This window comes from Antedon mediterranea, chromosome 3 (genome assembly GCF_964355755.1).
Source record: "Antedon mediterranea chromosome 3, ecAntMedi1.1, whole genome shotgun sequence".
NCBI lineage: Eukaryota > Metazoa > Echinodermata > Crinoidea > Comatulida > Antedonidae > Antedon > Antedon mediterranea.
The window spans coordinates 27139666-27151516 of NC_092672.1; the positions used below are offsets into that span (position 1 = coordinate 27139666).

General features: G+C 32.5%; 1 protein-coding gene across 1 annotated transcript; it reads left to right on the forward strand.

Annotated features, from left to right (window-relative positions):
• Positions 1 to 498: 498 nt before the first annotated feature.
• Positions 499 to 2831, forward strand: LOC140043779 (uncharacterized). The gene is made up of 2 exons (XM_072088251.1): positions 499 to 594; positions 743 to 2831. The coding sequence occupies exons 1-2, from the start codon at positions 519 to 521 to the stop codon at positions 2635 to 2637; spliced, it is 1971 nt and encodes a 656-aa protein (XP_071944352.1). The 5' UTR covers positions 499 to 518; the 3' UTR covers positions 2638 to 2831.
• The last annotated feature ends 9020 nt before the right edge of the window (positions 2832 to 11851 follow it).

The following is an 11851-nucleotide window of genomic DNA, read 5'->3' on the forward strand; positions in this document are numbered from 1 at the left end:
CCTTTTATTAGCAAGTTAAGGGTTATTTTCAACCGACTGGACCAAAGAATATATATATCTTTGACTGGACTGGATAGACTAATCACAATCATATTTTTCTTCATCATTACGATACGAGGCCTGCTTTATTTTCGTAACGCAAGAGCCTGGGGAGAATGTTTTTAACTACAAAATAAAAACAATAGAAACAGAAATTTGGCTTTACTATATTTTTCTTAAATAAATGCTGAGGTATGTTTTATTTACGGCAAATTTTGTCATAATAATAGGGCTGAGATCTAGGCCTATATACAGTGGAAATAATGATGAAAACACGTGGGTAAAAGCACATGAATATGCAACTGGAACCAACCTGGATGACGTACTTCCGTTGTAACGATAATCGTACGCTATGGGTCTGAACACCTCGTTTTTTTCTCTGCGGTTTGTAACGTGACCTTGATAGTAACGTTGTACGCTAAAACGGTCTAACGCCATGGGTCTGAACAGGGCCTAATAGTACTTTCTTTTTAATAGGTATGGAATTGAGTGAAAAAACAATACAGCATTTCTCTTCTATCTCTGAAAAAAACACACTGTCACCAACAGAAAAGGGTAAATGTAACCATTGATTTTTTTCTGTACTGTAATGGACTTTTCTTATTATATGTGAAACTACTCAAAAAATAGTCTCTCTATTGAATTCCAATTGAAAAGGCACCTGTATTAAGGTTTGTTATTATAATAACATGTTTTTTTTCAGACGTTATGATATTTCTGAAAGAACAACAAGAAGATTCGTATAGATATATAAACCTAATGGAAGCAGCAGTTTTTGGTGAACAATACAAAGTTGATATTGCAGATGTATTCACAGATCTAGAGTTACTTCAATCTACAAAACAAAGACATGTCGACCATGCAACAAGGATGCAAGAATCTAAACGTACACATTTGAAAGATGTTTTGAAGGTTATCAAATCTAAACGTTCATGTAAAGTTCTTATAACAGGTAAAGGGGGGATGGGAAAGACAACCCTTCTCAGATATATTGCTTATAACTGGGCTAGCAATAAAGATGATACCTTTTCTGATAAAATATTGTTTCTAATAAATATCAGAGATTTACAGGCTGGAAAGACAATCATAGACACGATTGTTGATCAAGTAAACCTTCAGGTTTTCAGTTCGTTTATGAATACAAAATCTCCAAAAGAATTAATTCAACAATTTTTGATCAAACAGGGGGATAAATTAGTTGTACTATTAGATGGATTAGATGAGATAAAGCAAGGTGTTGAAGTTCCAATAAGCTTATTTATAAGTAGGAATTTTAAAACTACAACATTAATAACATCACGACCGGAGAATATTACTAAATTTGTTGAAGCGTGTGATGTGCACATTGAAGTAAATGGATTTAGTAAAGAAAGTCAGAGGCAATACATTGGGAAATACTTTGTCAATAATGAGGATCCCAATAAAGGGAAAATGTTATGTAGTGAATTAACACATAATTCACACAAAGAGAATTCAATAGTTGAACTGTGTTCCTCGCCACTTTTACTGCTCATGATTTGTAGTATATGGGAAGAGTTCGGCAAGCTTTCTAAACACTTGTCAGATCTTTTCAAAGAATTAATTTGTTGCACTTTAAATCAGTTTATATTGAAAGAAAATAGGGCGGTAGACAAACCTAGAATTGAAAATGTTGAGAGAATTCCAGTTGAATATAAAAAAGCAATATTGGCATTAGGCCAATGTATATATGAAGGACTAAAGACAAATAAACTGATAATTGACAAGTATAAATTCACATGTATGGTTGAGAAAAGACCAATAGTAGACTTGGCACTTAGAATTGGATTTGTTTACAAAAAGCAACCTGTTTCTAAAAGAGATAGAAAGGAGATTTTTGCTCCTCCACACAAGCTACTTTCAGATGCATTAGCAGGGTTTTACCTTGCTGATAAGTGCCAGTCAGGTGATTTGAATGAGGAAGAGTGTGAAATGATAATGTTTAATGACTATTTGCATACGACAATCGTATTCACTATAGGATTCTTAGGTGCTGATGCTGGTAGATTTATGAAACATTGGTTGAAAGTAAAAGCTTCAAACTATTACTCACTAGCAAAGTACTTTAGATATGTAAAGGCAGAACACAGAAATTCAGTATTAAAAGAATTAGATAAAGAGATATCGAGGGACAAAATACTGAGAGAAACATGCTCAGAAATGACAGAGTCATTTAGAAGTGTTCTAAGAATTGGCTCTGTGGGTAAGCTAAAAGCAACACTTAAAAAGACAGATGAACATTTAGTGCAACTTATGAGCAAATATCTAAAATATGTAGATGATCAAAGCAATTGTTATGACAGAATTGAAAATACGCTATCAATGATTATGACAACAAGAGCAACTAAATCGACAGCAGATTTTTGTGCTATGCTAGTTCATATCTATATAATCGTACATGGACTAATGCGTGATAGACACATGCTTTGCAGATATGGCAATGAAAAACGAATATTTGAATTGCATTCATTGGTAGACGACAGTGCACTTGATACCCTTTCAGCTGTAATGGAAAATTTTCAATTTCACTACAGCTTTCATAATGTTACAGTTGCAAAATCAGTGACTCCCAAATTCTAGAATCATTTTTTGAAATTTTCTTCTAACCTGGACTTTCTAGAAGTTACACATGAACGTGAAACATATCGATCTTATGTTGTGTATATAGGCCTAACCTCAATGGAAAATTCTTCTGAACTGAAGGCAAACAAAAAGTCTTTCATATGGTAATGAAACAATGACGGCCTTTTTTAAAACTCATCAATCAAATTAAATTTTACATCGAATTTATGTTTCAATGTAGCTTGTATACAAGTACCTTGTCTATTGGTAGACACTCATAAAGCGAGTTTAAAGCTCACAAAATGGTATAGAAATGGGATTAATTAATTATACCGTTTTTTCTGTTAGGTTAAGGCAGAAACTATTGAGGGCCTGAATCCCTACATAAATATTCATGATGTGACGGAAAACCATGGAAATAGTTTTCACGTGGTAATCGAAAAGATCTCTCGTCGCGCTGCTAGGGTAGCTGCTGCAAAAAATCACCAACCATTTAGCCGCACGTACGTATAGTATTAAAAATTGAGTCTAAATGAAATTGAATAAGAATTTGACACTTAAAATGACATTTTCTATATATACATGGGAAAATCCATGGAACTGCTAATGCAAAAACAAAATAAATAAAAATAAAATCGTTATAAGATATATATGTTGCTTATGTTTCTGAAATATTAATTTTTTTGACATCCGATCCAATAATGTACATATTAAATGAAGTAATTAAAACTCACACATAGCCTTAGAATCAATTGTGATACAGGTTTAATTATATCAGGCCTACATATTAACGGATTCTTCCTAAAAAAGAAAGTAAAATGTATTCAGCAACGCGACAACGTCAGGCTACTGTAGGCCTATATAACTAGCGTACGATGTTCGTCCAGCCAGCTTACAAAACTAAGCCCAACTAAGCTGGGCCTAAACGTCTACAAGAGAACTTTCGACGCGAGCTACTTATAGGTAGTGCATTGTTTTTCTCTTTTTATCATAATCAACCTTAATATAACGCACAATTAAGACAAGAAATGACCTGGTTTAATGTTTTTAAAGTTATTTAATGCATTATTTTTTTAAACGTCAAAATTTGCAGGTCTAGTGTCTTTAACAACAACATCGAGAGAAAAAGAGTACACTGACTCCGATCTGCACTGCGAACGTGCATCAGACAGTTAAGTGTGTTTTGCAAGTATGACGTGAGGAGCTCAGACATGAATCATGAATATTCATGATATATGCACGCCCTCTATAGTTTCTGTCTTAACCTAATAGGAAAAAATTCCGGCGGGACAAGTAATTTACAAAAAAATGAAAAAGGACAGTGAATATTTTAATTTTAAGCTTTAGAAAATTTGAGAAAAACAGCTTTAGAAATAAATGAAGTATAGCATACTAAAATACAGCATTATCTGGTATGAGTACCGGAGCACGGACGACGATTTAAACACACAAATACCCAATGATCACATATTATTAGTTATATGAGTATTATTACACTTAAGTTTTTGTTTAATATCTTACCAATCGATCTAAAACTTAGTCTACATTGTAAAAATGTCAGATATTATTGATGTGGTTTTATTTTCTAAACAGGTGAATCTTCTGGTTAATGAGGAAATCATTAACTAGAACTGATCCTGTCAGTTAATCACATCATAATAATATCTTGCAGATCTGTAATTGGTTCTAAAACATGATAGGGGTCCAGTCATTCTAGCGTAAAAATAGGGTGAACCTGGAACAAATTGCAATATATTTTTTTTTCTTCAGAGACGTCATCTATATCATGTCTAGTACTCCAAAAAATCTAAACAAATCCGATTTGGGGAACATTTTTAAATCTTCATTTCAAAATGGACGCTATTTTAATAGGCATGTATATATCTTTGTAACTAGTGGACATATATAGAGTCGTTTCAGTGTCATATTGTTCACAATGTATATGTTTATATTTGCTCTGTGCATGGGGTGACTAGAACAACCCATGGGATTTTGATATTTGACTTGTGTTTGAAATATCTAAATAACGAATGGTCGTAGCTAACTTTAAGCCAATTTAAATTCAGCTATTTATTAAATGTATTTCTTTAAAATGTTAAAATATTTGCTGTAGAATGCTACTTGTGCCAAATATTTCAGTTTGCAATTGAATGTTAGTACTGTAAGTGACTATGTCAATTTAAACTTTAAGCCAATCATAATAATTCAGCTATTAAATTAAATTTTAAATAGATTTGTTGCTTGTCTAATATAATGCAAAATATTTCTATCAACGACATTTAAGTGAATGTCTCCTTAAAAGCAAGGGCTTCATAGAACAAAGCCAAAACCATGAGACTCGCAAAAAAGTTTCTAAACAATAAAAAAATTGGATCATTGGAATATTGAAGCGTTGTCAGTAAAAATACAATATTGTACAAGCTCATTTTTGGATCCAAAGATTGCAAGAATCACTATAATAGGCGCACATGAACAATTTGAATATCATTTGGAAATAAAGAATTGTTGGTGGTGGGTTTGATGCTTGCCTTCCAATCCACGGGTACTCTGAGTTAAAATCCAGTGTCTCATGCTTTTATTTCATGATGGATTACAAATCCATTTCCCAAGTTTCGGGTAGACACAGCACTGCGGTTACCGTGGGTCAGCAGCAAGACCCGTATCTCCCGATATTAGGTGATAAGGTGATTAGTAGTATTATAGTCCAAACTTCCACCTCTTACTTTCGACAGCGACATGTCTATCTATCTGCTTCAGATATAGTGTCAACATTGCATTGCATAATCACCATCGGACCAATATTCACCATATTTCATCTACAATGATATAATTATAATCTAAGGCACAGTGATACACATCTATTCATCCCGAAGCCAAAAACCGATTTTAAAAAACAAATGTCTGTCTTATCGTGGAGCAATTATATGGAATAGTCTCAATGTTGATACCCTTCTAAATTCAGTTAAGTTGTTTAAAACGTATCTGAAAAATGCATTGTAAAACATAATGGTATGGTAATCTACGGTGGTCTACATCCAACTTTTAAAATGGCTAAATACCATGTAAAATGTGTGTTTTATCACTATTATTTTAAGGTAAATGAAATCAAAAAGATTTATTATGTATTACAGTAGAATCCCCATAAATTATACACTTCAATAAGGGTTCCCGTTTACACGGGAAGTACCGGTATGGTGTACCCTAAATAGAGGTGTCAGATGAAGGGGATTCTGCTGTAATTTTGTTTCTTTTCAATTTCAATTTTTTCGTTTCTGTCGTATTTATATGGTGTTGGTTTTTTTTTGTTATACAGTATCACGAACTTGTGTAAAAACAATCAATATTGATTGAACGAGTTGTACTGCACATCAGTCTCGTGTCTAAATAAAGTTTATATATATACTGTCAGAGCAATGATGTTATCTTTCAGTAGGACTTTGTTTTGGCATTATCCCCTTTGCCAAACCATCCGGTCACAGCAGTTACGTAGGCTATCACATCATTCTTGTGTTAATGATTGGGGAAAAACTAGATATTGTCAACTTTCGCTGGCGTCCTTACTTCAAATCAAGTCATATTCATTCATAGAAGCCATGGAAGTGCTGATAAAGACGATCCATCTGGCATATAATGAATAGTATAACCTTAACTAACTTTAGCAGAAATATTTATTAGCCTATAAATGAATAAATATAAACTTAAACTTAACTGAAGTTTTTGTTGAAACTAATGTATTTTAACTACAGTGTAAATAGTGTACCGTATTGTATCATAAATATATAATTAATTATTTATACATTGAAGTCAATATACACAATTCTGTCTCCTTCATCTTTTGTCAAACAAGGTAATAATTAAATAAGTACATTTAACAAATAGCTGAATTGTGATTGGCTTAAAGTTAGAATTAAATCAGATTACTTAAATAGCTTACGGTAGAAAAAAAAGTTAATGAGAACACTTGTATTTATATATCAAAAGATTACAATGTGTGTTTTGAAGAATTTGAAATCACAAGTACCATTCCGCGGCTGCAATTTTTAAAGGTTAATGGTCAATATTACGGTTCCAGTAAAAACAAAATATTCCATTCGAGTAAATATAACTATAGGCATATATTATGAACAATTTTCGCTTAGTTCTCTCTCTAATAGACAGGTTCCATTTCTCAAAAAACGGCCTAGAAAACGAATCAAGAAGCATTTTTGGGTAGAAGCTGGGATCCACTTGGTTTAGGATATTTCGACCTCGCTGATTACGAATATGGCGGATCCCAAGCGAAATTCGGCCATCTAAGCCCTTAATTTGCATAATTAAAAATGGCGGCCATTTTTTATAATTACCCTATATCTCGAGAACCACTAGTCACAGATAATTAATTTTGGTGTCAAAATGTTTTAAATATATGGTTTTATATTCACTTTAATGACACATTTTCTCAAAAAATTGATGCAAGTCGTATTTCTGACATTTTGACCTTTGACCTTGATTTATCGTATCTCAGTAACCAATAATCGGAGAGACACAAAATAGGGCTCAAATTGTTCAGAAACTATACATTCATATTTATTATAATGAAATGTTTTTACAAAAAATGGCCGATTCTACAACTATTGACCTTTGAACTATTAGTCAAATATAATAATATAATAATAATATAACTTTGAAAATTGTGGTCTTATGAATTTTTTTTTCTTTTTAAATTGTTTAAAACATGTGTGTTTCTATCCAGTCTAATGGCATATTTTGTACAAGAATGGCCGATAGTATGGTTATTGACCTTTTAACTACAGCATAGGCCTACTGTATACTAAATATAATATAATTGCATAACTATGAAATTATTTATACACAATAATAATTAGTAACATTATAAAATTCACTGCCATCAAATATGATGTGTTATGATTTATATAGATTTAAAAAGGAATTTGAATACGCAAGTTACATTTTTTGAAATTTGAAATTTGAAATTACCTGCCATCAATATGATGGAGTGTGCTTATAGATTTTCTAAAATGTGAACATGTCAGCTACATTTGGAAATTACCTGCCATCAATATGATGGATTATGATTATAGATTTAAATAAAAATTTGAACACGTAACCTACATTAGAAAATTACCTGCTATCAATATGATGGATTATGATTATAGATTTAAAAAAGAATTTGAACACGTCAGCTACATTTGGAAATTTGGAAATTACCTGCCATCAATATGATGGATTATGATTGTATAGTACCTGCCATCAATATGATGGATTATGATTATAGAATTAAAAAAGAATTTGAACACGTCAGCTACATTTGGAAATTGGGAAATTACCTGCCATCAATATGATGGATTATGATTATAGATTTTAAAAAGAATTTGAACACGTAAGCTACATTTGGAAATTTGGAAATTACCTGCCATCAATATGATGGATTATGATTGTATAGTACCTGCCATCAATATGATGGATTATGATTATAGATTTAAAAAAGAATTTGAACACGTAAGCTACATTTGAAAATTACTTGCCATCAATATGATGAATTATGATTGTATAGATTTAAAAGAAAATTTGAACACGTACGTAAGCTACATTTGGAATGAACATGTTAAGGGCATCAGTTAAGATCATTCATGCAAAGGTTTCCGTCATCTTTAGCGTTGTTACAGCGGCATAAAGCTGTACATGGTAGTTTTGACTTCTTGCACCTACATCTATTGGCAGGTTATGTATCGTGTCTTGCATCCACAATAAATCATCTCTAACGAAGCAGTAGGAATAGCTTCATTTTTCAGAAGCACTGGTTGAAGTTTACCATTAGATAGCTCCCAACCAAAATATGTTGGTGATGGCAAATGCTGGATTGGCGATACAGCTTTTTTCCATACGAGTGCTTGGAAGTGTGCTCTTTTTATATGTTGGTGCACTGCATCGCTTGTTGGAGGTAATGCCTTTTTTTTTTAAAGCCTAACTTTATTGGTACTTTTAACTTGACCAACACCGTAAACGTAGCAAATGAATCTTTCCGATTTCATAATAACTTGGTCACTGATAGGTTTTCTCCCAGGTCTTTAATTAGTTCATACCTTTTTTTAATACTTCCCATGCCGATGCCTTTGAGTGACCACTTAGATATGAGCAGTGAAGAGTTAAATTACTGTATGTATGTATTAATATAATTTAACTCTTCCCTGGATATGAGGTAGTATCGCATCCACTAATAGTGTGGAATGGAATCAGTGCTTTTGCAGAACCCTCGGGCAAGGCTTGAAAAATGTCTTTTATAGATACTTTCTTTTTTTGGATGTCCCTGTCATCATCCATTTGGATACCATGCTTTGGTAGTGAGACACTAGAATCACTAGTACGTCTGTATCCCTAGAAGCAACTACAACTGTGTCGTATCGGACATTGGCAGCATGACAAGTCTCGTGTCCGATTCTTCATGGTCTGACCAGAGACAACGTATTCGTGTACAATTTTGATGATTTAACAACTGATTCTTTCATAAATCCACCAGCTGTGACAATTTCTTTGTCTATAGGAGCTTGACGAATCAACTCCTCTGATAGAAATCGTGTCAGATCTGCATTATTATCTTGTAATGCCAACAAGTTTGACCAGCAATTTGGCAGCGGTATTTCACCACTTTCTATAATTCGACGAATTGGTCTCTGTGTTTTGGTTCATCTTTGTCTGGTGGTGTCCTTTATCGACAGTTTTAAGTTAGGCATGCCATGTTTAAAAAAAAAAAAATTACCTCCAACAAGCGATGCAGTGCACCAGCATCATATAAAAAGAGCACACTTCCAAGCACTCGTATTGAAAAAAGCTGTATCGCCAATCCAGCATTTGCCATCACCAACATATTTTGGTTGGGAGCTATCTAATGGTAAACTTCAACCAGTGCTTCTGAAAAATGAAGCTATTCCTACTGCTTCGTTAGAGATGATTTATTGTGGATGCAAGACACGATGCATAACCATATAGATGTAGGTGCAAAAAGTCAAAACTACCATGTACAGCTTTAATATGCTACTGTAACAACGCTAAAGATGACGGAAACCTTTGCATGAATGATCAAAACTGATGCCCTTAACATGTTCATTCCCAATGTAGCTTACGTGTTCACTATTCTTTCAAACCTATACAATTATAATCCATCATATTGATGGCAGGTAATTTCCAAATTTCCAAATGTGGCTGACGTGTTCAAATTCTTTTTTAATTCTATAATCATAATCCATCATATTGATGGCTGGTACTATACAATCATAATCCATCATATTGATGGCAGGTAATTTCCAAATGTAGCTGACGTGTTCAAATCCTTTTTTAAATCTATAATCATAATCCATCATATTGATGGCAGGTAATTTTCTAATGTAGCTTATGTGTTCAAATTCTTTTTTAAATCTATAATCATAATCCATCATATTGATGGCAGGTAATTTCCAAATGTAGCTGACATGTTCACATTTAAAAAAATCTATAATCATACTCCATCATATTGATGGCAGGTAATTTTAAATTTCAACAAATGTAACTTGCGTGTTCAATTTTTTTTTAAATCTATATAAATCATAACACATCATATTTGATGGCCGTGAATTTTATAATTTTACTAATTATTATTGAGTATAAATAATTTCATAGTTATGCAATTATATTATATTATATTCAGTATACAGTAGGCCTATGCTGTAGTTTAAAGGTCAATAACCATACTATCGGCCATTCTTGTACAAAATGTGCCATTAGACTGTATAGAAACACACATGTTTTAAACAATTTAAAAAGAAAAAAAAATTCATAAGACCACAATTTTCAAAGTTATATTATTATTATATCATTATATTTGACTAATAGTTCAAAGGTCAATAGTTGTAGAATCGGCCATTTTTTGTAAAAACATTTCATTATAATAAATAAGAATGTATAGTTTCTGAACAATTTGAGCCCTATTTCGTGTCTCTCCGATTATTGGTTACTGAGATACGATAAATCAAGGTCAAAGGTCAAAATGTCAGAAATACGACTTGCATCAATTTTTTGAGAAAATGTGTCATTAAAGTGAATATAAAAACATATATTTAAAACATTTTGACACCAAAATTAATTATCTGTGACTAGTGGTTCTCGAGATATAGGGTAATTATAAAAAATGGCCGCCATTTTTAATTATGCAAATTAAGGGCTTAGATGGCCGAATTTCGCTTGGGATCCGCCATATTCGTAATCAGCGAGGTCGAAATATCCTAAATCAAGTGGATCCCAGCTTCTACCCAAAAATGCTTCTTACATCATATTTCAGAGGAAATAGAACTTGTCTATAACTGTACGACGATACAATATTTCGATAGGCAAACACGGCTCAAAGGTCAAAATTGCAGAAAGGGTTTTCTAGTCACTTTTAGAAGAAAAAGTTGCATTAGAGTTAATATAAATATACATTGTGAAGAATTATGACACCGCAATGACTCTATACGTCCACTAGCTATTTTGAAATTACTATTTAAACATGTTCCTTGACTTAGATTGCAATTGATATTTTGGAGTACTAGACATTGTATAGGTGGAATCCCTGTAGAACAAACATGTTGCAATTTGTTCTAGTTCCATCACTAGAATGACGGGACTACTGTAAAATTGAGGCATTTGAACTTCAGTTATCTCAATCTACTTATATAAATAAATAAATTGGCTTAACCATGGGTAAAATATAGTTTTGTTTTTTTTATCGACGTTAGCTTGATTTATAATGTTCTCCACAACTACAACGTCTTGATATGAGCAAATGCCACCTCCAACAGTAGTACTCCCAAGACATTTATTGAACTAATGTGATAGAAACAAAGCTAACCCGACAGGCTTGATCTAAAGAAAAGCGATACATGTATTATGTTTCTGGTTGGACAAATAAAAACTATATATCATTGCTATCTGTTCCCTGTTTCCGGACTAATAGACTTAGGCCTACGTGGACTCATTTTCCTTTGTTGCATCCTCTTCTTGTAACGAACTACCTCCTTTTGTTAATCTTTCCCCCACTCATTTAAGATTAATTTAAAAATTCATTTATTTAGCAAATTTCATGATACAAGGCGCATTTGATCATCTTTTTTTGGAATTGGCACTATATAAATGTTTTATTGGTATTTTTATCTAAAATTATATACATTATCAGAAATAAAGTTATATAAAACAGTGTCATTTTCATTCATTGAGATAATAA

Coding starts and splice junctions, on each gene's coding strand:
- LOC140043779 (XM_072088251.1), top strand. CDS start 519: ATGGAATTGAGTGAAAAAACAATACAGCATTTCTCTTCTATCTCTGAA. Junction 595..742: donor ACTGTCACCAACAGAAAAGG/GTAAATGTAACC, acceptor GTTTTTTTTCAG/ACGTTATGATATTTCTGAAA.